Here is a 25,648-nt window from a genome sequence, read left to right on the forward strand (position 1 = left end):
TGTTTCTGTGCGCTGCTCTGGTTCACCAGAAGCGGCTTAGTCATGCTGGCCACATGACCCGAAAGCTGTACACTGGCTCCCTCAGCCAATAAAGCGAGATGAGTGCCACAACCCCAGAGTTGATCACGACTGGACCAAATGGTCAGGGGTCCCTTTACCTTTACCTTATGTTTTCATATATGTCAGCCCCAGAGGCAACCCAGTAAGATGTGCGGGGTATAAATAGTAAAATTATTATTATGGAATGGGATGTCCCTATTTTGACTGGAGAAATGTTTTTTTTGGGGGGTAATGTCCCCTATGCGCTGCATTTTTAAAGCAGCACCACGCCGCTTCAATCCTGGGAACTGTAGTTGTTCAGGGTGCAGGAACTGCAGTTTGTTACAACTGATGGAATTGCACCACGTGGGGGGAAACTACAGTTCCTGGAATTCAGGGGGGAAGGTTGCCATGTGCGCCAGTGGTGCTTTAAATGTTTGGGGTGGGTGTGATCTTCCTTCCCGCATGCACCCCACTGCAACATGTGACTCCCGTCACGTCCCTGCCCGGACAGGAGCCCATCTGCCGTATTGCGTGTGCCACGAGGAGGTGGTTGACCTCCCATATCTCTTACCGCCCACTCCTGAGCGGGTGCCGGCTGCAGCTGGGACAACTCTGCAGCCCTCTCCCAGTTCCTGGGCAAACCATGGGAGAGAGGGCGGGGGTGGCCCAGGTCCCTTCCGGCTCTCAAGGTGGCCGATCTTACAGGCCTGGGACACATGAGAGCGGAGACATACCAAGGTAAGTACGGTAGCTCTCTAGCAGGGTGGCTCTTGAGAGGCAGCAGGAGCAGAGAGGGGTTTGTTTGCTTGGCTTGTCAAACAGGCACTTGCTCTGGAACAGGGCAGGCCTCTGACGGGAAGCACAGTTTGCGTTGCGGACTGTATGCCACAGGCAGGCCGAGCTGGAGGACAAGAAATTCCACAGGGAATTCCAAATACACAGGGCATGCCAGAGGCTGGGTGGAAGGCCTCTAGGGTGGTAGCTCAGTGGCAGAGCAGGTGTCTGGTATCTCCAGATAGGGCTGAGAATGTCCCCTGCCTGAGGTGACCAGCTGCCAATATTGCATTGCACTGCACTGCACTGCATTTATACCCCAACTTTCCCCCCAAGGAGCACAAGGCAGTGCACATGGTTCTCCCCCTCCTCATTTAAGGACAGACAAAAGAAACCACTCCTTCACCCAGGGACCTCACTCCCCCTGGAAGCAGGACCTACCTGGCTTGAAAAGGAGGATTAGACTAATTTATGAAGGAGGTGGCTGTTGACGACTACAGTCATACCTTGGTTTTTCAACTTCCTAAAATGTTCGAAAACCAAGGCACGGCTTCTGATTGGCTGCAGGAGCTTTCTGCAGTCAATCGGAAGCCGCATCACCTGCGTTGGACGTTTGGGTTCCAAAGAACATTTGCAAACTGGAACGATCACTTCTGGGTTTACGGTGTTCGGGAGACAAAACTTTCGAGTTGCAAGGCGTACGACAAGCAAGGTACGACTGTACTAGCCAGGACGACTGTGCTCTGCCTCCACAGTCGAAAGCAGCGATGCTTCTGAATACCAGTTGCTGGAGAAACCACAGGAGGAGAGAGTTGCTCTTCTGTTTGGGTTCCACTGTTTGGGTTCATCTGGCTGGCCACTGTGAGAAGAGGATGCTCGGTTAGATAAGCCATTGGCCGGATCCAGCAGGATCTTCTTCTGTTCTTAAAAATGTGGTCGAAAGGTCTAGTGCGTCAACGCAGCCTATGGCTGGTGGGTATCCAAAGCTGTTCAGAGCTCCAGGAGAATTGCGCTTCTCCCTGTGAAAGTCATCACGTCTGTGTCCATTTGATAGCTCAGTCTGGAAAGAGCATGAGATGGGAACCCTAACCTCAGGGTCGTGCGTTTGAGCCCCACATTAGGCAAAAGATTCCTGCATGGCAGAGGGTTGGACTAGATGACACTTGGGATCCCTTCCAAATTTATGATTCCATGATTTGTGACCCAACCTGGGACCTCATGGTGCAAGGAGAGTCAGGAATCATAACGATGATTATGATGATACAAGACTGGGTGGACTCAGTATAAGGCAGCTTTCTGGGTTGCTTTATTGTCATTGTTCCATACAGAACAACGAAATTGAAAAAATCTACATCAGCCATTAAAAACCAGCAAGCCTCCTATCCCAGCCTGGTTAGCCCCCTAAAAACTCTGATACCCCATAATTAAATACAATATACTCCCATAGAGACTACCTTACACTGCGTTTAAAACCAAAATCGCATTTGAATAGAAACTGTTTCTCAGGTGGCTAGTTCTAGTCTTTATAACCCTGTACCTTCTTCCAGAAGGCAGAAGCTGAAAGAGATCATTTCTGGGGTGCGCACTATCCTGTGCTATCTCTGCAGCTTTCTTATGGCACCTGGAAGCGTAGATTTGATCCAAGGTGGGAAATTATTCTCTCCGCAGTCTTTATAACCCTGGACAGCATTGTTTTTTCCCCTGACCATGCAGCTCCCAAACCACACACAGAGACCATAAATTAATATACTCTCAACAGTACAATGGTAAAATGCCATCAACAGGTCCTTTGCGATATTATTTTTCCGGAGGATTCTCAGAAAATATAACCTCTGCTGTGCTCTCTTCATCAGGTCTTTGCTGTTTTCTCCCCAGGTTAAGTCATCTCTCAACTCCTTTCTCTCTTTTTTGCTAGTTCTTTTGGAACAGATGCATCCAGACTAGGGGAAACTTGACGGACACCAGGCTCATCATCACGAGGCCATATGAGCCCAGCTCCAGGTTTTGTGGTGCTTGCCAGAACCCCCCAATTTCACCGACTGCGGCGAGCAGGTGCAGCAGGACTGTGCATCTGGCCCCGAAGCACGAGGAACGGCCACGGTATAGAATGAGCGTCTTAATCTCGAAGCCGTGGGTTCAAGCCCCAAGCTGGGCAAAAGATTCCTGCACTGCAGGGGGTTGGACTGGATGACCCTCAGGGGTCCCTTCCGACTCTACAATTGTGTGAAACTCTCGCACCAGGGAGCCAGCTGGCCAGCCAGCCGGCCTTGTCATTCCTTGCCTCCTCCGTCAGCCAAGGAGGAAATGTCTGGAAGTGGGAAGTCTTCCTGAAGGCTCGGGCTTGCTGCTCGGAAGCCGTTGACCAGAGGTCACCAGCAGCTTCACAACAGGAAGCCGCGCAGCATTGGCTTGGAGGTGCCGGCAGCTACGCAGAAAGCCCGCCGGAGCCCCCTTGGCCTGCCCTTGTGGCTGTGGCACCGTTCAAGGCACCGTCCATGGAAGCCAGGCGGGAGCTAGGAGGCAGCCGCTGTTCCCTGGCAGGAAGATGCTGTGACAAGGAGGCTTCCAGCCGGGCATGGAGCTGAACCGTGAGTGCTGGGCTCGCCCCAAGGGGTCTCGGAAGACACAGGCAGGACCCCTGGGGAGACTGGCCTATGGGTCAGCCGCACACCCTTCTCTGCTGGAAGCCCTCCTTCTCCCCAGTCCTAAATGGCTGGAGGGAAAGGCACTCTGTGCATGGGCTGGAGCGAGGGGTCTGACTCTGGCAGGCCGGACTGAGTCTCAGGGGCTGTGCCTTCAGTGCAGAGCATCCTGAGAAGGAGCGGGGGTTGATCTAGATGGCCCTCAGGGTCCCTTCCAACTCTACCATTCTATCCAGGACTTCCTCTCCACTATGGATTTCCCCAAGGACAAGTCTTGCTGTTACACACAGCAGCGCCTCTCTAAAAAGCAGGGTGGTGCTCCCTGCCCCCAGAAATGTTGCTTAATTGTATGCAGATGCATGTTCATTTGACTAGTTCCTTAATTGACAAATGGTCATGTGGGTCATTGACTAACAGTACAACCCTCTGCGTGCCAAAATCAGTCCTGCAGAATTTGGTGGGTCTTACTCGTGAGTGGCTACAAGATTGCAGCGTAAGATTTAGTTCATTGGGTGATGTCTTTTTAATTAGCAGAGGAAAGAACTTGGATCCTGTTTTGTTTTCATGAAGCCCAGTTCAGGCCAGCGGTGAAAATTCTGGAGAAGTAATAACGAAACTGAAATTGTTATTTCCAGCATCAGGGTGGGTGGAGAGTGCTGTACCTAAAACCTTCACCCTCTCCTCTAGGTGACCTTTCCCTCCACCTCAGATTGTGAGGTCTGCTTAAGGTTTCTCTGTGTTGAGGGCCAGGCTCTCTGCACATGCTCAGAGGCACTTTTGCAGCCTCACATGTTCAGCTGCTAAGCCATGGCGTGTGCACAATGCACCATTTCAGAAGTGAAGCCGGGTTATCTCAGCTTCGGATACAGCAAATATTAATACAGTACTGGAAGGTGTTTGAACAGGAAGGAGAAGGCACCCACCCCTTTGTACACTGAACCAATGATGTCTGAAGTCCATCATCCTGGTCCTCTATTCATACACAGAACATTTTTTTTCTGCGTCAAAGGAGGTGTGTGTGTGTGCACATAATAATAATAATAATTTATTATTTATACCCCGCCCATCTGGCTGGGCCTCCCCAGCCACTCTGGGCGGCTTCCATAGAAACAAAAAATACAGTAAAATATCACACGTTAAAAACTTCCCTGAACAGGGCTGCCTTAAGATGTCTTCTGAATGTCAGGTAGTTGTTTATCACTTTGACATCTGCTGGAAGGGCGTTCCACAGGGTGGGCGCCACTACCGAGAAGGCCCTCTGCCTGGTTCCCTGTAGCTTTGCTTCTCGCAATGAGGGAACCACCAGAAGGCCCTCGGCGCTGGACCTCAGCGTCCGGGCAGAGCAATGGGGGTGGAGACGCTCCTTCAGGTATACTGGACATACAATCTCTGTGTGTAGGAAGCAGAGGTGCTTGTTATGTCCTTGTCATCTGCCTGATAGCTCAGCTTCGGAAAGACAATTTTAACTGGGAAATGGACTGGCAAGGTAATTGCGGAGTCTGTGGACAGCTCCTTTGCCCGCAAACTCACCCTAATTCAGCCTCCCATTACCTGGGGCATGTGGGATGTAAAACACAAGAGCAGTCAAGTACAACATTCCTAGAGTGCACATGTTTACACATGGGGAGGGATGTTTGTCCAGCCAGCAGGTAAACTTCCTGTTTCCTTCTGGGCTGGGACAGACTTCCTCTGCATGTGACTAGAGGTGGGTGTGGCCTCACCTGTGCAGGTAATGACAAAAGCACAGGACAGGGCAGCCATCTCTCTCTCTTTCACCACATGCATCGAAGACACAACATCTACTGAGCGAAAGATGCCCTCTTGGCTTCCAGCCAAGAGAGGACAAAGGGACTGTCTTCTTAAGAGATAGATTCCAAGTGTATGTTACTTCATTAAGCTAAGTCTGCCTTCTGGGATCTGATTGTGAACAGAATGTGAGTAAACTCTTTTTATACTTTTGTAAAAGACTGTGTCGTCTCTTCTATTTTATGAGGGAATAAGGGGAAAATACCAGAACAGTTATTATAGAGGCTTTAGCGAGCCTGAGCAAATGCAGCCACTGCAAATTTAAAAGAAGGGAATGTTACTCTGCTGAAATTGTGGAACTTGTTAACACAAGTTGGATAAGGATATAATCAGACAATATATCCTCTCCTGCATACCTGAACATTCCCACAGGGCAGAAGGTTTCCTTGTCCCACCTAACTTTTTCATCATTATTCATCACATTTATATCTCAGCTTTTCCTCCATGGCTCTCAATATGGTGTCCGTGGTTTCCTGTCCTCCTCATTCAATCCCCACAACAACCCTGTGAGGTAGGTTGATCTGAGAGGAAAACCCAGTGTTAAATGAGGAGGGGGAGAACCTCTTTGAGGAGGGAGGGAGGGAGGGAGGAAGGAAGGAAGGAAGGAAGGAAGGAAGGAAGGAAAGAAGGAAGGAGGAGCCTACCTGCCAAGCTGATTCAGAGGATACCAAACATTTGTCCATCTATCCTTTTGTCTCTCCTCCCTCAAACCTCCCTTAGGGCTCCTCCTCCTCCTCACTGTATTCTTGCTCTGTTTGGACCTGTTTGAGATGAGTCCCACCAGGCTGGTTTGTGACAGGAGGCTAATCCAGAAGTACATTACTGAAGCCATGGACTTGGAGGACAAAGTGGTAAGCAATGCCGTTTCACTTCACCCGGGCAGATCGGGGCCCTCGGAATCTTGGCATTTTTTGTTGGCTGCCATAGACTTTCCTTAAGGTTGCACCACTCACTGAGTGGGTGGCATGTGGTGAGTGGCCCAGAATAATACTCGGAGCCATCCAAGACATTTTGGTGCCTGAGTCCTTTCCCCCCACCAAAGAAGAAGGGGTGAGGGCAGATCTACATCAGGAACAAGGGAGAAAGATTGATACTGTGACTTGCTGCCTGGTGAATCCTGCCGCCTGAGGCAGTTGCCTCACCTTGCCTCATGGGTGGGCCGGCCCTGATAATACTGCTCAGCTGCAAGGAAGGACACCATTTGTTTATTTAGATCAACCTTCCTCAGTCTACTGCAGGGTTTCCTAAACTTGGGTCTCCAGCTGTTGTTGGACTACAACTCCTATTATCCCTAGCTAGCAGAACCAGTGGTCAGAGATGATGGGAATTGTAGTCCAAAAACAGCTATGTTTGGGAAACCCTAGTTTAATGCTTCCGAAATGTTTTGGACCACAACTCCCATCAGCCCCAGCCAGCTCAGTAGAATTTTTAACCACACAGCACAGTGTTGGGGCAGCCACTATTTCCTGTACAGTGGTACGTTAGGTTACATACGCTGCAGGTTATATACGCTTCAGGTTACAGACTCTGCTAACCCAGAAATAGTGCTTCAGGTTAAGAACTTTGCTTCAGGATGAGAACAAAAATCGTGCTCCGGCGGCGCAGCAGCAGCAGGAGGCCCTATTAGCTGAAGTGGTGCTTCAGGTTAAGAACAGTTTCAGGTTAAGTACGGACCTCTGGAACGAATTAAGTACTTAACCTGAGGTACCACTGTAGTTGTATGAATAAAATGCAGGGAGAGAACCGTGTGTCTATGCTAGTGGCCAAAATTGTGAAACCTTTTGGAGAAAGTGTGTTTCTGAGGTTTGATGGCTCATAACACCACTTTTTTTTTTTGAGGCAATACGATAAAATTATACAGTGGTACCTCAGTTTAAGAACTTAATTTGTTCCAGAGGTCCGTTCTTAACCTGAAACTGTTCTTAACCTGAAGCACCACTTTAGCTAATGGGGCCTCCCGCTGTCGCCCCCCAATTTCTGTTCTCATCCTGAAGCAAAGTTCTTAACCCAAGGTACTATTACTGGGTTAGCGGAGTCTGTAACCTGAAGCGTCTGTAACCTGAAGCATCTGTAACCTGAGGTACCACTGTATATCAATGGAAAGATAATTTAATGAAGAATGTAATGCAACAAAGAATGTTCAATTATCTGTATTCTATCAAAAGTTATAGCCAAATAACCAGCAAGTGTTTAGGCAGCCAATCAGGTGTCATCTTGTTTTGGCAATGATGGCTCATAACACCACTTTTTCTTGTAGTAAAACCATAAAATTATATATCAATGGAAAGATGAGCTACAGCCCCAAACCATGTTCTTTTGGGTACCAATGAAGTTTGGCCGTAATTGCTTTGCACCTCATTTGCGGGGTGTGACTTGTTGGGGGCCAGGTGCCAGGTGGTTGCATTTGCTCTGTGCATTTGGCCATTCCTGCCAACTGGCCTGGTTGCTTCTCCTCTCAGGGGTTTTCTGTCCTTTCCACAGAGCCAGTGCGAGGAACTCCCCTTCCTTCAGCAGCCTGTGCAGCTGCCCCTGGTTGGGTTCAGCCTCCGAGAGTGGATGGCAAAGACAGTGAGTATGTAAAAATGACCAACCCACCCTCTATGGGTCAAGGGCTGGGGCCTGGGCTTGTGGAGGTGTGACGGCTTTAATCCAAAGGCTACAAGCATTTGACCTAAAATAAGATGCCATGGTAGGCTGGAGGGCTTACACTCAGGTTCCTAGCCGGCCATGGCATCTTCTAGGACCAGGGGCCAGTGTGGTGTAGTGGTTAAGAGCAGTAGACTCGTAATCTGGTGAACTGGGTTCGATTCCCCGCTCCTCCACATGCAGCTGCTGGGTGACCTTGGGCCAGTCACACTTCTCTGAAGTCTCTCAGCCCCACTCACCTCACAGAGTGTTTGTCGTGAGGAACGAAGGGAAAGGAGAATGTTAGCCGCTTTGAGACTCCTTCGGGTAGTGATAAAGCGGGATATCAAATCCAAACTCTTCTTCTTCTTCCTCTACTATGAAACTAATGAAGGTTCAGCTTCAAGGCCCCTAATTCCAGGGGGGCCCAGAACAGGGCGTAGCCAGGTGGGCAGGGGAGGGCAGCTGCCTCCCCCAAATCAAGTAAATAAATAAAAAAAATAATACTTAACTAAAACTAGAAATAATCAGAATAGCTGGAATTGAAATGCTCACTGAGGTCGCCTGGATGATGCTGTGGTGCATTCTAGCGACACGACTGAACGACAGGTGTGGTTTCTGTGAACTGACCAATCGCGTCGCAGGTAGCTTGGTTCTGCAACAGGAAAGGGGGCTGTCCTGCCCACCCACCCCCCAACATAAATCCTGGCTATGCCCATGCCCCAGAAATGACGTCAGTCCACATTGCTTTTTTAAAAAATGAGTCAATTTCACCATTCTATGATGCACCATAGACGCGGGTGGCGCTGTGGGTTAAACCACAGAGCCTAGGACTTGCCAATCAGAAGTCGGCGGTTCGAATCCCCGCGATGGGGTGAGCTCCCGTTGCTCGGTCCCTGCTCCTGCCAACCTAGCAGTTCAAAAGCACGTCAAAGTGCAGGTAGATAAATAGGTACCGCTCCGGCGGGAAGGTAAACGGCGTTTCCGTGCGCTGCTCTGGTTCGCCAGAAGCGGCTTAGTCATGCTGGCCACATGACCCGGAAGCTGTACGCCGGCTCCCTCGGCCAATAAAGCGAGATGAGCGCTGCAACCCCAGAGTCGGCCACGACTGGACCTAATGGTCAGGGGTCCCTTTACCTCTACCTTTACCACCATGCATATAATGTTTCCTTAATTTTCACCCCCTCACAACTCGAAAACCACAAGGCATAGGAAATATTTATTCACTGTGTTGACTTTGACTTATGAGACAACCCAGTACAGCAACTTTAATCAAAATCTGGGATGTGGTAGTTATTATTATTATCATTTTAAAAAGTGATCTGTTGTGGAACAACCCCATTGAAGAAGGTAACAGGGTTTACCCCAGGGGCAGGCAACCTAAGGCCCGTGGGCCGGATGCGGCCCAATCATCTTCTCAATACGGCCCGTGGACGGTCCGGGAATCAGCGTGTTTTTACATGAGTAGAATGTGTCCTTTTATTTAAAATGCATCTCTGGGTTATTTGTGGGTCATAGGAATTTGTTCATATTGTTCCCCAAAATATAGTCCAGCCCACCACATGGTCTGAGGGACGGTGGACCGGCCCGCAGCTGAAAAAGGTTGCTGACCCCAAGCTTACCCAGACCTCGTTGCTAGTTGCTCAAGCTTCAGGACCCCCCAAAATGTAGATCCGCCACAGTCTAGGATACTCCATTCTGCACAGACCCTGCAACAGCCCCCCCCCTATTGTGCAGCCACAGATGCTTGGTCCTCATTGGGTTGTTTTGCCTCCTTTCTAAGGGTGCCTTTCCATTTCCATTTAATCTAATCTGACTCCTGCAAGGCAACACCACCCTCTTGTGGTACTGCTTTGATTACACCAGAAGAAGCACACGGAAAAGGAGTTTACTCTCACTCACCCTTATCCTGCCACCAATCCCCAGGCTCTGAGTTCCTGAGCTGGTTCCTTTGCGTCCAGCCAGTCCAATACATACTAGGACCTGGGAGAGCAGAGTTTGAATCTCCCATCCTTACGTATCTCACAGTTTTGCTGCGAGGATTAATAATAATAATAATAATAATAACAACAACAACAACAACAATAATTTATTTATACCCCACCCATCTGGCTGGGTTTCTCCAGCCACTCTGGGCATGTTAAAAACACGATAAAACATCAAACATAAAAAACGTCCCTAAACAGGGCTGCTTTCAGATGTCCTCTAAAAGTCAGGTAGTTGTTTATTTCTTTGACATCTGATGGGAGGGCGTTTCACAGGGCGGGTGCCACTACCAAGAAGGCCCTTTGCCTGGTTCCCTGCAACCTCACTTCTCATAGGGAGGGAACTGCCAGAAGGCCCTCGGCGCTGGACCTCAGTGTGCGTGCTGAACAATGGGGGTGGAGATGCTCGTTCAGGTATACTGGGCCACAGGCAGGGAGAACTCTGGACACCACCTTCAGATCTATGGAGCAAAGCTGAGATAGGACCACAACAACCAACCAATAAATAAGAAATGTCAGAATCATCCAACGACTGCCCCTCTCTCTTACTCTTTCAGAACCAAGACAAAGGGCAAGAAACCCTCCGTGATCTGGCTAACTTGGTGGATGGCACAGCAGCCGCCCAAAACCAACTGAGCCGGGGCTGCGCCTCGCCACTGCTCCAGCAGCTTTATGAGAAAGCCAGCTCCTTCCTCCTGCAGCTCCGAAACTTTGGGTGGCAGGTGAGAGGCCAAAGGGGGCTTCCCCAGGATGATGATGATGATTTATTAAATTTGTATACTGACCTTCATCCGTAGATCTCAGGGCGGTTCACAACATGAAATACAAAATAAAAACACAAAATACATGATAAAAACAAGAACAAAAAACACAAACCAATAAACCTCTCTCCTCCCCGCCCCCAAACACGTTTAAAAGTCAGCCAAGGCCTAGTTGAAGAGGAATGTTTTCCCCAGGTGCCTAAAGGTGTATAATGAATGTGCTAGCCAAAACTCCTTGGGGAGAGCATTCCAAAACAGGGAGCCACTGCAGAAAATAGTTACAACTATGGGATTTGCTTCCGCAAGGTGTAGTGATGGCCACTAACTTGGATGGCTTTAACAGAGGATTAGACAAATCCATGGGGAATAATATCTGCAATGCCCTCTGACTATGTACTGTTGGAGGCAGTAGGTCTCTGAATGCTAGTTACTGGAAATCACAAACAGCGAAAGTTGTTGTTGCACCCAGGCATGGCTCTGCTTTGCTGACCTCGATTGCAGGGATGGAGGGGGGACGGACTTGCAGCCCGTCAGATGTTTCCGGGCTGTGCCTGGGGGGCCTGTCTCCTTGAGTGCAGTTTGGGGGGGGGCTGGCAGGGCATCCCGAGCTGTTGCGTCCTTCTCATCCAGCCTCCATCTGGTGCATGTCTGTTGCATTCTTCTCAGCTGCCCTCCAGGGAAAAAACAGTGCTGTCCAAGGTTGTAAAGACTGCGGGGAGAATAATTGGGTGCATTCTTCCCACCTTGGATCAAATCTATGCTTCCAGGTGCTATAAGAAAGCTGCAGAGATAGCGCAGGATAGTGCGCACCCCAGAAATGATCTCTTTCAGCTTCTGCCTTCTGGAAGAAGGTACAGAGTTATAAAGACTAGGACTAGCCACCTGAGAAACAGTTTCTATCCAAATGCGATTTTGGTTTCAAACGCAGTGTAAGGAGTCTCTATGGGAGTATATTGTATTTTTTTAAATGGGGTATCGGAGTTTTTAGGGGGCTGACCAGGTTGGGATAGCAGGCTTGTTGGTTTTGAATGTCTTATGTCAAAAATGTACTTGGAGCCAGTGAAGATCCTTCAGGACCAGTGTTATAAGGTCCCGGCATTTGTTCCCGGTCACCAGTCTAGCTGCCACATTCTGGCTTAGTTGTAGTTTCATAATCACCTTCAAAGGTAGCCCCACGTAGAGAGCATTGCAGTAGTCCAAGCAGGATATATCCAGAGCATGTACCACTCTGGCGAGACAGTATGCAACTGTTCCTCAGAAGGCTTGATTTCCAGGACCTTTTATCATCCTGCATTCAAGATTTATTTATTTATTTCATAAAATTTATGCTTGTTTTTTTAAAAAAATTCAAAGCAGTTTACCAAAAAATAATGTTTTTTCACTGTGGCCGTTAGCCCTGGCAGGCACCCCCACACTTGTCTTTTTCTCATTCTAGGAACAGAATCCAACCGCACAGCCCGAGAGCAGCTCCCAGTTAATTCCTGAAAGAAACCTTAGGACAATCTTTGGGACCTACAAACAGCTTCTGCGGGGAAAGCTGCACTTCCTCTTCCATGACTTGTGGAAAGACTCCTGCAGTGCGGAAGATCAACAGAGGGCTGCCAGCCCTGCAGCCCTGCAACCTCCCAGTCTGACCACCTCCAGGGGCCACTGAAAGACCCCCCCATGGGCCGCTGGCCGGATCCTTCAAGGGAGAGAAGCACAGGACGAGTAGTAGGCCCTCTGGTGGCCAGGTGTGGAAGAGCAAGCCTGGCCAAGCCCTCAAAGCACAGGGGTCAGGGGAAAAAAACACACACCCAAGGAAGGAGAAGACCCTCATCGTGAAGGCTTGCTCTAGCAGCCTGCAGAAGTGTTTCCAGAGCTGAGCGATCCCAGCTAGGTTACTGGAAAGGCCTGGCTGCCAGCCACGATGGCAACATCCTATTGTCAGAGGCAGCACACCTTTCAGCTGCAGGGCATCACCAGGGAGAGAGAGTGTGGCTGCGCTCAGGTCCTGCTTGCAAGCTTCCCAGAGGCACCAGACTGGGAAGTGTCCTGATTTTCCAGGGAAAAGTCCTGAAAAGACAGAAGCTGTCCCAGTTTCTGATTTGATCCCGGAATGTCCCACTTTCCCTTTGGACATCCCTATTTTCATCAGAGAAACGGTGGAGGAGATAGAACAGGATTCCCTATTTTTACCTGGAGGAGGACACCCCTTTTTTCATTGGAGAAACGTCGGGAGGATGTGCTGTAATGAATGGATACTGGACCTACAGTCTCAGGCAGCAGCCAAGCTCCTCACATGATCTTATACTCTTGGAGCCATTCATTGCCTTGCTTGGGAAAGGGGCTGAGATTTTAGGAACTCTCCCTGCCATGTACTCTGTGGAAAGCCAGTGGGGCAAATGGGCCTTGCTCAGCATCTTGAGAGAAAGGATAGGAGCTCTTTCCTCTCTTAGAGACCATGATGGATGCTTGGACTCTTCCTCAGTATCAGGGCTTCCAGCTGCAGGGGGCACACTGAACCGAAAATACTTAGAATCCCTCTCCAGGCCTTCCCCCATCTGGGATGGAGTGTGCCAGGGACATTGGAGGCAAGTCTGGCCACAAGCCTCCACATTATTCCCACATGGCTTTGAACAGGGTCCACCGGAGAAATTGGACCACGATGGTTGCCCCCACCTTCCACACACAGAAGCTGACACAGGTCTCTTGCTTTGATCCTGGAGATGGGATCCTGTCCTGTCCTGGTTAACGGCCTAGTTTAATGGATGCGAGGCCAGCTGTGAGCCCCTGATAACATGTCCCTGCTGTTGCTTCCAGTGACCTCACTCTGCCCAACGGTAGGGCCAGCCCCAGTTTGGAGTAACACCTGAATACAACCAGAGTATTTGGTTAAAGTGGGGGCAGCCTCTGGCACATTGAAAAGCTGTCACACAACTTCTGTTCTCCTTCTGACGCCAACAGCCAGAGGACATGGTGTGGGCAGCTGTGGAACAAGAACGGCTGGCTTTGGTCAGCAGGAGACACCAGAGCAAAAGGGGAACATCTTTTGCACCTGCCTATGGCCATGTGACATCCTTCCACCCACCCACGAGTGGCAGCAGGAGACTGATGCTCCCACCCAGAGGGAGGCAGGGTGTGGTGCCTTCTGAGACTGGACCAGAACCAGCCGTTCCTGAGGCTCTGTGCTGGAAGAGCACAACGGCTTTCTACACAAAACCTTAGAACAATAAAGACTTATGCTTTTTTTAAAGAAAAAAAACAAAACACCCCAGAATGTGTTCCGTTGTATCTTACCAGCTACATCGGGATAGGTGAGCAAAATACAGGGTACGAAGAGGTGACTGTTTCTTGCACGCAGTGGGTGCATCATGGGAAAATCCCAGAGCGCTACAAACAGACGTTGCTTGAATGATGAGGAGGAGTTTGGATTTGATATCCCGCTTTATCACTACCCGAAGGAGTCTCAAAGCGGCTAACAATCTCCTTTCCCTTCCTCCCCACAACAAGCACTCTGTGAGGTGAGTGGGACTGAGAGACTTCAGAGAAGTGTGACTAGCCCAAGGTCACCCAGCAGCTGCATGTGGAGGAGTGGGGAAGCGAACCCGGTTCACCAGATTACGAGTCCACTGCTCTTAACCACTACACCACGCTGCCACTCGCAGCCCATGGTTCGCTTGTTTTGACACAGTAGGCCGGGCTTCCTCAGATGTTTTGGACTACAACTCCCGTCCGATGGGAACAGTAGCCCAAAGCAGCCAGAGAGCCACAAGGCTGCAAAAAGCTTACCCAAGGCCTCTTCCAAAGTGAGGTTTCTTTGAATGAATGCTTTTGTTAGGCTCATTATCAGGGAGGGCAGCGTCATGTGTGCAAGCATATGGCCTGGGCACAAAACTGGTTAAGAACCACTGAAAAATTCAGCCGTAAGGGTCCCCTTGAAGTGAAAAACAACTCCAGGTAAAGTGCAAGGAGGGCTCTGCACGTACAGTAAAAAATTGGGTTGAGTCAGTGTTTCCAAGGACTGTGGCTGAACGAGAGATACTGGAGCGATCGGTTAACAGAGGCTGGTTGGCTAGAGGGTGAAACAGCCAGTATGACATATATTTTGCCTACATAGAGCGTCCTAATGGAAAGCTTTCATGCACTCTTTGAACTCTGTCTGGTAGTGCATTGCTGAATAAAGTATGAATTTGGTGTACTCGAACCCACAAGGGAATCTCCTATTACACCACAAAAGCCAGAATCCTGGTCCTAGCCCAGAATCTTGTCATTCCCCCTTTTCCTTTCTGACATTATCAGGCCAGCTTTCTCTTCATCTGTCTCGCTCTCTGTCCTTCTGCCCAGGAAGGCCATGTCTCCTTTGCTATTTGAGATGAAACTTGGCCAGGATTGCAGTATTTGGAGTGGGGGGTGGTGAGGAAGAATCCAGATCCTGAACATTAGGAATATATATGACAAATCAAAAGGTCTCCAAAAGCAAACAGATAAGTGAATTCAATCTGCAGAATATGGATTTCTGACTGCAGTCTTGCAAGCTTGTTATTCTCAAATGCTTGGGCAGTGAACTTTCTAGCGTATATACAACAGCCAAATATATATATTTATATAAAAGCTACATTTAATTAAGGTAAGAAACTGAGGTCAAACAGAGGCTACCTCCTCTTCCCCAGGCCCCCAGCGAAGATGGCCGTTCTCAACCCAGCTTATGATGGCAATGCTGGTTCTCACAGAACTGTGTCCTTACCACAATCACCTGTGTAATAAAAATGAGTTTATCATAGGCACAGAGAAAATCCGTAGCCCTTTCAACATCTTAGTTGTAGGGGATGTTCTCAGTTGGCCTGGCACTCTGCCTGCTGCAACCAAGGGGACATTTGGGATACATTTTCACACTGCAGTCCTGGCAGAATCCGAAGAAAGATGATCTTCCTTGAGGCTTGGCTGGGGGGATGTGAGGAGGAGGAAGAGGAGGAGGAGGAGGAGGAGGAGGAGGAGGAGGAGGAGGAGGAGAGGAGCTGGGGAGAGATGCTTCTTTTAACACACACACCCCATGCCAGCAATATTCCCTCCGTATACTTGGGAGGCAGCAAATGCCAACACTGCCCCACACTGAGTCCAAGCTGCTGCCACGACAACTCCCAAGGCGGTTAGAAGGCCAGTTTCTTCATCAGGAGATAAACCCTGGAGTCTACTTCAAAGCCATGCAGGTTGTTGGCATCTCCCTGCAGTCTCATCAGCAGCCCACCGTAGGACACGTAGGCAGAGCTAGAGGAGGAAGGGTGGGCCAGAGAAAGGTGAGACGCAGGAAGGGAGACCACGGCAGCCACAGGGGCTTAAAACAACCCCAGCGGAATCATGCAACACTTAAACTATGGACCTCACTCCCACAAGAGGCTGCATGTCTGTGTCCCCATCCTGCCCCCAGTTCTGCTGGACGTCCTTCTTGGCCCTCACTTTCCACGGCTGGTGCTCAGTGGGTCCGGTAGGCTGGAAGGCAGGGAGCTCAACAGCAGGTGGCGCCAGAGGCAATGACAGGACACACCACTGCCTGCCTGGCTGTAAGTTAGATGCCAGTAAGGCGGGGCTGGCTGAGGGCATATTACTGGTGGGGTGGTGCTCCATTGGCTCTATAGGACAGGCGTCCAACAACCTGGGAAATACTTCCTACTGTGTTCCTATTCACTCTCCACTGCCCCCAATCCAGTCGCTTAACTCCTTCCATATAGCATCTCAAAGAGCTATACTCCACGCTCAGAGAGCTTGTGAGAAGGTTATTATGTACCTATTCATTTCCAACCAGCCCTTTCCGCAAATAAGAGGGGGAACACTTACAGGCGTGTGGCGGCCTCTGTGGACGTCTCGTCTCCCTCGATCCTGTACACCTTCCCATACATCACATACTCAAACTGGTCTGCCCTGGAGCCAAAAGGAACAGTGGAAGAGAAGGAGAGAACATGTGTGGTTTTGTGGCCATCGCATCACTTCAAGTTGTACCAACATGCTAATAAAGATCTGCGTATCTGTTTCAGCTGCATCACAAGTTTTAAACAGTGCAGATCACAGAGCCTGCAGATTTCCTCTTTCTAAATCCACTTGCAGCCTGGGGAACAATAAGTTCAGATGCCTTCACCAGATGTCCTGCATGTCATATCAGAGATGGGCAAACTCCGACCCTCCCAAGTTTTGTTGGACTCCAACTCCCATCAGCCTCAGCCAGAATAGTCAATGGCCAGGGATGGTAGGCATTGTAGGCGAAACACAAGTGCGAGACCACAGGTGTCCCATCCTTGGGCTGTACGGTATAGCGGCTAGAGTGCTGGACTAAATCTAAGGAAACCTGGTTTCAAATCTGCCTTCCAACATAGGTGCCCTTGGCAGAATCTCTCTTTCTCTGCCCCGCCCACCTCACAAGGTTGTTGTGAGGATCAGAGTGTGCAGAGAACAGAGAGCCACACCCCCCCCCCTTTGAATTCCTTGGAGGAAAGGCAGGAAATAAATGTAAAATACATACAGGGTAACAAAGGCAAACAAAATATTGTGCAGCACATCTGCAGCAAACAGCACCCCTTTTATAGCTCTTTCCTCTCTGGCCCAGCCCAGGAGGACTTAAGAGGAGCAGGAAGAACTGAAGAGGGAGCTCATGAGAGGAGTGGCTTAGGGAGTGCCAAGCAGACAGACAGATGCCCTGTGCATCAGGAGCAAACTGCAAAGGATGAAAATAGGGGTGGGGAACCTAATTCAGCTCAAGGGCTTGCACTTCATCCTGTGCAACCTACGAGGGGCCAGAGGAAGAAGTGGGTGGAGCAAGGCATGCAAATCTTTCTCTCTGTCTCTCAATCCTCCATCCAGACTGGCAAAGGGCATCATTAGAGTTCAAAGAGACATTCCACAGAGGCAGAAATACCTGTGGTGCAAAGCAGAGCCAGAGAGGGGTACAGCCAGGAGAGAGCTCCAAGAATCAGGCAGAGAGACCTGGCTGGCCACATTTAGCCCCTGGGCTTCAGCTCCCCAACCCATGGATTAGGCAGTAGAACCATTGTGTTTACACTTCAAGTAAGGACACACTTTGGGTCTCTACACTGCCCATGCTTTTGCCCTGGAGAAGACACTTTTGTGCTGCTAACACAGTGGTTTGACTTCACCCTGGGAGGCACACTTCATTGTCTCTCGAGCCAGACAGATACCATCTAGTGTAGGTTTTGGAGGAACTACAAAAAGAAGCTAGTTTTCGACCTTACAGAAGGCTGAAAGGAAGGGCACACAACCACAGGACTGATTTGTGAAGCCCTCTCCTTGGCTAGTTCTCTGTTTGCCATCTCTGGACCCCCATTACCTGGATGGCCTGTCATCAGTTGGGTTATATTCTCCATCATCCAAGGTCCCGTCTTCATACAAGGTGCTGGCGATCACAAGGCGGAATTTGTCACCTGAAATGAACGGGAAAACAAAAATAAGACAGCGAGGAGTCTTTTCACTACAGCTAATGTTTGTGAGATTAATGTCGCAATGCATTTGTCTAGCTCAGTGGTGTCTAAACTTTTTTCAAAGAGGGCCAGATTTGATGAAGTGAAGGGCCGTGATGGCCGACCAAAATTGCTTTTTTAGGATTGAAGTTGTTGAGCTTTCTTTCAGGATTGAAGTTGTTGAGGTTTTTTTTAGGATTTTACCCCAGGAAATAAACTGCCACAGGGGCCGGATTAAACCAACCAGCGGGCCGGATTAGGCCCCCAAAATGGACTTTGGACATGCCTGGTCTAGCTTCATACATCACGGATTTGGCAGCTGTATTTCCAGGGAAAAAATGTCATGTGTTTCAAGAGATATGGGTGCATTCAAACAATGGGCGAGGGGGAAATCTATGCATGTGGCAAGTGTGCAATGGGAATGTGTAAGTGTGATGAGTGTTTGTGATTACGGGATGGTCATGCCTGCTTTTGCTATGGACACATTCACTGCTGGCATGTAATGTTGGGATGGGTGGGTGTGCAGGGAAAATGATCCATGTGCTAAAAAAGTTTTAACTAGCTCTGGGTCAGAGAAACACTGCCAGGCAAGCCCCCTGACTGCACTCACTTACCAAGATCGACAGGGTAGATCTGTATGTTCACATCCAGGATCAAATCCATCTTGAAAGACTCGCTCTCACAATGCAGTCGGGAGACTGGAGGGAGACAAATCTGGGTGTCAAATAATTAGGGGATAGAGGCATAGAAGGCAGAGCCCACCTCCACTTCTGCTGGAATGCCAAGTCACTCCAGACTCAGTTTTGTAGAGGCAGAGAGAATCATAGAATCATAGAGTTGGAAGAGACCACAAGGGCCATCGAGTCCAACCCCCTGCCAAGCAGGAAACACCATCAGAGCACTCCTGACATATGGTTGTCAAGCCTCTGCTTAAAGACCTCCAAAGAAGGAGACTCCACCACACTCCTTGGCAGCAAATTCCACTGTTGAACAGCTCTTACTGTCAGGAAGTTCTTCCTAATGTTTAGGTGGAATCTTCTTTCTTGTAGTTTGGATCCATTGCTCCGTGTCCGCTTCTCTGGAGCAGCAGAAAACAACCTTTCTCCCTCCTCTGTGTGACATCCTTTTATATATTTGAACATGGCTATCATATCTCTCAAGAATCTCTCAGCAAAATAAATTAATGCTGAACTATAAAATAACTGAACAGGAGGTAGAAGGTGCCATTCAGAATATGCAACTAGGTAAATCTCCAGGACCGGATGGACTGACTTCTAGATACTACAAAGTGCGAGACTGGCTTCATTATTATCAGAAAATGGAGGCATACAATTTGGATAAGAAAATAGGCTTCCAGGTGGAAAAATCAAAATTAGAAACAGAACTGTTAGAACCCAAAACTAAGACTTTGTCAAAGATGTATAACTTGCTGTTGAAATGGAATACTCAGGATGAAACAGTTAAATCTGCTATGATTAAGTGGGCACAAGATGTTGGACATAACATAATGATGGCTGACTGGGAACAGTTATGGACCACAGGTATGAAGTTTATGGCATGTAATGCCTTAAGAGAGAATATTATGAAAATGATATACAGGTGGTACATGACACCAGTCAAGCTTGCAAAAATCTATCACTTGCCCGATAATAAATGTTGGAAATGTAAAGAGACTGAAGGTACATTCTTTCACCTTTGGTGGACCTGCCCAAGGATTAAGGCTTTCTGGGAGATGATCTATAATGAAATGAAAAAGGTATATAAATATACCTTCTTGAAGAAACCAGAGGCTTTTCTCCTGGGCGTGGTCGGCCAACTGGTGCCAAAGAAGGACAGAATTTTCTTTATGTATGCCACAACAGCAGCAAGAATACTTATTGCAAAGTATTGGAAGACACAAGATTTACCCACTCTGGAAGAATGGCAGATGAAGGTGATGGACTATATGGAACTGGCGGAAATGACTGGCAGAATCCGAGACCAGGGAGAAGAGTCGGTGGAAGAAGATTGGAAGAAATTTAAAGACTATTTACAGAAATATTGCAAAATTAATGAATGTTAGAATGATGTCAGAATGAAATTAAGTGGTTTTAGCAGCAATGTTATAAAGGTGTATGTACAAATGGATTGTTAACAGATGAGAATCTAAAGTTATAATATGTTAAGTTAAAGGATTAAGATAAAAACAAAGAGGGAAAGGAATTGCTGAATTAACTAATAGAACTGGAATACAAAAAAGGGAGGTGTGAGGAAGTCAGGGAAGTAAGGAAATGAAATGTAAGTTATGGAAAGATCGATGTGTTGTTGTTTTTTAAAGTGTTTTCTATCTTTTTCCTGCATTTTGTATTTTTTCCTTTTTTATTTCTTTTTCTTTTTCTTTTTAGCTATGTAATTTTTTCTTTGAAACTTTAATAAATATCATTTTTTTAAAAAAAAAAAAGAGTGTTGGACTAGTATGTAGCTGCACTGGATTTTAAACTGTTTATATACACATAGGAAATGGTTTTTATTTCCAAACTGCTTTGAGATTGTATTCAATATATGACGTATCTACAAAGCACCATTTCTATGTGTCTCAGGGAGATTTGCAAACAGTTAAAACAGTTTTTTAAAACCAATTCCAAAAACTCCTGAAAAGAAGTTTGACCCTAAGGCGGAGAGGGACTTCTCCATTCAATAGAAATAAATAAATAGGATGCTGGGTGGTGTGTGGAGAGATTCAGATTTGAATTCCCTGTCAACCATAGAATCATAGAATCATAGAATCATAGAGTTGGAAGAGACCACAAGGGCCATCGAGTCCAACCCCCTGCCAAGCAGGAAACACCATCAGAGCATTCCTGACATATGGTTGTCAAGCCTCTGCTTAAAGACCTCCAAAGAAGGAGACTCCACCACACTCCTTGGCAGCAAATTCCACTGTCGAACTGCTCTTACTGTCAGGAAGTTCTTCCTAATGTTTAGGTGGAATCTTCTTTCTTGTAGTTTGGATCCATTGTTCCGTGTCCGCTTCTCTGGAGCAGCAGAAAACAACCTTTCTCCCTCCTCTATGTGACATCCTTTTATATATTTGAACATGGCTATCATATCACCCCTTAACCTCCTCTTCTCCAGGCTAAACATGCCCAGCTCTCTTAGCCGTTCCTCATAAGGCATCGTTTCCAGGCCTTTGACCATTTTGGTTGCCCTCCTCTGGACACGTTCCAGTTTGTCAATGTCCATAAAGCTCAGAGCCGCTATCACCACCCACCAAACTCGCCTCACAGGGTAGTTTGCAAGAGTAAAATGGGAGGGGGGAACTGGGGGATGAGGGGAAGGGAGATAAAGAAATCAAGAACACTCCACCTCAAGAGCCTTGGAGGAGAAAAAGAAAGGGTACACTGCACATGTAAATGCAGGAAGCCTGCAATTTAGGTACATTTAACTTGTGTGTGTTCAGCTGTGCCCAAGGCAAAAATTTTTTTAGAGGGGGAGCAATCCTACCCGCCATTGCACCCATTGGGTTTCGACTATAAATGCCTTTGGCTTTGGGTGCGATCCATCACACACACATTGCTTAAGCTGCGGGCTTACTGTAGATAATAATAACAATAATAATTTTTTATTTGTACCCCGCCCTCCCCGGGCTCAGGGAGGCTAACATCATAAAACTAACACAGTATAGATCGACCAGCCTACAGGCAGGCGGGCAGGGAAGCAAGGATGAGGTTCCGTGTCCAGGAGCAGGGTGGGCAGACAGAAACGGGGAAGGATAGGACCACGGGAAGAATGAAAGGGGGGACCTCCAAAGGTCATCCATCCCACCCCCACCCCCCACCCCGCAGGAAAAGGACCACTGTGGCCCCCGAGGTTGGAAAACGAGCGCCTGCCTCTCACCCCTGTCGAACTTCTTGCCCTCGGGGTCGATGTCCTTCACGTCGAAGATGTCCTCGAAGAGGATGCCGGCCATGGCAACGCGGGAGGAGCAGCCGGAGCAGCTGGGAGCCCCCGACCTGCTATAGCCACGCGCGCGCTCGCGGTGTGCATGGAGCGCCGCTCTCTTCCCTTCGCTTCCGGCGCGGGCGCCTGGCGATGACGTCAGCAGCCTGAGGCTCGAGCGGACATGCTGGAAGAGGGCAGGGGGTGGCGGGGAAAGGGCGGCAGCGACTGGAAGGAGGAAGAGGGCGAGAATGGCGGGGAGGGGAGGGGAGGGGAGGGGGCGTCCCTCAGCTGCACGCGCACAAGTCTGTTTTGAAGCCCGAAAGAGGGCAAAAAGACCCCGACCTTTAAACCTGCAATAAAGGGAAGGGGCGGGGCAGGAGTAATAAATACAGTATATATTTGTGTGTGTAGAGTGTACGTATATTTATCCGTGTATGTATATCACCCTGTTTTAAATGCATTCTATCTCATTTATATATTTTATTTTTCATCCTGCGTTTACTTTTTTAAAAAAACCCTTTAACTTACATAAATTTAAGTATTACGGTGCACCGTGTGGTTATTTTATTTTATTTATTAAATTTCCACACCGCCCTTTGTCTGAGGATTAGAGGGTGGTTTACGATATATAATATATATATATATATATATATATATATATATATATATAGTGTTTTAAATGCTGCCATTGAATATTCAACGATGCATATGAGTGTTTGAGAATTATTAACTGCCTATTATTAAAGTATTTCCTTTACATTGCCTGGAGTGCATTGGCAGCTGCTCTTTTAAATAATTTCAGTTATCGAGCCAATGGTACTGTGGGAGTTGAGCGGTTTCTTCCTCTCTTGCGTTGCTGCAACTTTTCCCATTCCATCTGCTCAGGATTGGACCAGTTCTGGCTTCCAAGATTTTATCCACCTATTTTATTAGCATCATAACAGACAGAAATGCCACTACTCAGAGTGGCAACTTCTTTGTAGTTGGTCAATTTAACATAGCACTTAAGGCCCCGATGGATTCTTTGCACCACCTGTGACCCAGCACATGCTGAATCATAGCCGTCAACTTACAGATTTGAAAATAAGGGACCAGCAGCCTTGAAAATAAGGGACCAGCAGCCAAAATAAGGGACCTGCAGCCTCACCTGTTCCAGGCACTCCAGTCTTCCTGTCCTCCTACAGTCTGGTCAAACTCATGCTGGTAGCTTCAAGAACACTATCCAACCAACTTTGTAACCAGAGGTTCAACTGAATAGAATCTGAATCACATGCACCACAAGGCCTATGCAGCCTCAACTTAAGATGGCTCCCCGGCCTGGCTTTGCACTGCAAAGTTTGCAGCAGCACATGCAACAAAATGGCGTCCAGCATTCAAAAAACCCCTCAGCTTGCATTAACTAGCCACACACAAGGCATGCAAGCTCCACCCCCAGTCGTTCTTAGACTTCTTATTGGGTGAGCAACACAGCCATGCAACACAGTTGGAGCCTCCCTCCTCCCTGGCCGGCCGGGAGGGAGGGAGAGGAGCTGCTTCCTTTGAAATTTAAGGGACATCCATCAATAAGGGACATTTAAGGGACATCCATCAATAAGGGACAGCAGTGGGACATGGCGCTGGAATAAGGGACTGTCCCTTCAAATAAGGGACACTTGACAGCTATGTGCTGAATACAGCCGACTGACCATATATCATATCCTTTTTACAATTAAGAGTAATAATAATATGTATCCCACACTTCAGCGGGGGGGGGGGGGGGGAGGAAGGCTCCTACAGAAGTTTACAAATCTATAGTAGCTCACCAGGGGACTTGATGAGCTTTCTGGTCTTGCTTCCAGGCAGCAATTGCCCTTGGCAAGCTGCAATGTGTGGCTGGTGATCTTTCTCAAGGCTGGCCCTATGATGAGGCAAGTGAGGCAGCTGCCTCAGGTGGCAGATACTGAGGGGTGGGGAGGGGACAGAGCAGTGAGAGCCACGTGGCCTGCTTTGTACCCCCTGTGCCAACCTGCTGCCCTCAAGTGCAGTGCAAGAAATTGTCCTTTGACCAGAACTAGAGTATGATTCAGCTGTCAGTCCAGTTGGTTTCTGTATGCACCTTGGTGGAGGGTGCCATCATGCCTCAGGCAGCAAAAGTTACTGAGCTGGCCTTGGTCTTTCTTCATCAGAGGAACACCCTTGGGGAGACCTTTTCTTCCAAACGCATTCAAGTATCGCTTGTATATTTGCACAGCCAAGCCAGTAAATAAAGCTGTTGAATGATTTCACAAACCCAGCTGGTGAAGCTTTACCCATCACTGAATCTGCATGCGGGCAGAAGCATCACCTGTTGAATTTTTTCCACCTTGATGCTGCAGCTTAAATGTAATAATAATAATAATAATAATAATTTTTAATTTATACCCCGCCCTTCCCGGTTCAAAAACCGGGCTCAGGGAAGCTAACAACAAATGTAAAACATTTTAAAACAATTATAAAAGCAGCATAAAATACAGTACAAAAACATGAATAACAATAAAATTCAAAAATCAAAAATCAATTAGATAATCCCCAGGGCTAGCTGGCTGAATTGGTCCTACTTGGGCCAGCGAGGAGGCCAGGGGAGAATTAGCTGTGGGGTCTCAGAGCGGGTGATCTTCATAGAAGGGGAGGGGTAAGGAAGAGAAGGTAAATAAAAGATCAGGCTGAATTCAAATTAAAGGCCAGGCGGAATAGTTCTGTCTTCCAGGCCCTGCGGAAGGAGGTTAAATCCTGCAGGGCCCTGGTCTCATGGGACAGAGCATTCCACCAGGTCAGAGCCATCACTGAAAAGGCCCTGCCCCTGGTGGAGGATAGTCTGACTTCCTTAGGGCCCAGGACCTCTAAAGTATGGTTATTCACAAGGGGCAGAAAAACAACCACCAAGTACAACCTTGTACTCCTTCATGTCATGGATGGCCATCTGTCATGGGTGCTTTAGCTGAGATTTCTGCATTGCAGGGGGTTGGACTAGATGACTCTGGGGGTCCCTAACAACTCAATGATTCTATGTGCTGTTCAGAGGAGCTACCAGACTGCTGTTCTGGGTGGGTTTCCTGTGCGTTTTAGAGCTGCAGCAAAATGCAGAAATTCAGCCGGTGTAGCCCTTCGCAGCATTGCATGCCCAGCAGAAAAAAGCAAGCCTGTTCGGCTTCCGCATCCATTGACAGCCCTGCTTTTTACTCCTTGCTTGGAAGCAAAATCCCACTTCGGAAGGGTCGCAGCTGAGCGGCAGAGCGCAGGCACCATATTCCAATACTGAGGGCGGCGTCTAAAGGTAAGGATGGGACTCGCTCCCTGCCTTGCAATCCTGCAGAGCCTCTGGCCAGAAGGCAACCCTGTGCCAGATGCGCCACTCAGTGTAAGGCTACGTTCGCGTGCGTAAAATCTGGCGGACAAGGCTAAGGAAATACACAGCGAGGCGCCCAACCTGCCTCCTGCGCGAATGGAGAGGGCTCTCGACCAGGTGACTTAGGGATGCTTTGCATGTGTCTATGAGGAGGCGCGCTCCCATTGGCCGCCCGGCCCCTTTCCTTCCCGGTGCCAGGTTAGCAGCAGGAGGGCGAGGAAGCCGGGTAGGCTGGGGGACGAGGATGCGCTCTCCATTGGCTGCTGCGCGCGCTCGTCCCGCC

At 48.5% G+C, this 25,648-nt stretch overlaps 2 protein-coding genes across 4 annotated transcripts; one reads left to right on the forward strand and one right to left on the reverse strand.

Moving 5' to 3' along the window:
- Positions 1-642: 642 nt before the first annotated feature.
- On the forward strand, positions 643-14,821 carry THPO (thrombopoietin). 3 transcript variants are annotated; one of them, XM_081008335.1, is made up of 6 exons: positions 643-780; positions 2,732-3,404; positions 5,985-6,115; positions 7,746-7,832; positions 10,432-10,596; positions 12,071-14,821. In XM_081008335.1, exons 2-6 carry the CDS (start codon positions 3,392-3,394, stop codon positions 12,287-12,289), a joined length of 615 nt encoding a protein of 204 aa, XP_080864461.1. In that variant the 5' UTR covers positions 643-780; positions 2,732-3,391; the 3' UTR covers positions 12,290-14,821. The 3 variants fall into 3 exon arrangements, with proteins under 3 accessions (XP_080864461.1, XP_080864462.1, XP_080864463.1); XM_081008336.1 differs by lacking the exons at positions 643-780; positions 2,732-3,404 and adding an exon at positions 4,488-5,775; XM_081008337.1 differs by lacking the exons at positions 643-780; positions 2,732-3,404 and adding an exon at positions 4,488-5,392.
- Positions 14,822-15,213: 392 nt separating this feature from the next.
- Positions 15,214-22,134, reverse strand: POLR2H (RNA polymerase II, I and III subunit H). The gene is made up of 5 exons (XM_081008356.1): positions 21,957-22,134; positions 18,695-18,778; positions 17,951-18,044; positions 16,450-16,533; positions 15,214-15,882 (listed from the first exon to the last, which is right to left on the reverse strand). Exons 1-5 carry the CDS (start codon positions 22,027-22,029, stop codon positions 15,765-15,767), a joined length of 453 nt encoding a protein of 150 aa, XP_080864482.1. The 5' UTR covers positions 22,030-22,134; the 3' UTR covers positions 15,214-15,764.
- Between the last annotated feature and the right edge of the window lie 3,514 nt (positions 22,135-25,648).

Source organism: Podarcis pityusensis (assembly GCF_964106645.2).
Source record: "Podarcis pityusensis genome assembly, chromosome: 5".
In the NCBI taxonomy this organism is placed as follows: Eukaryota; Metazoa; Chordata; class Lepidosauria; order Squamata; family Lacertidae; genus Podarcis; species Podarcis pityusensis.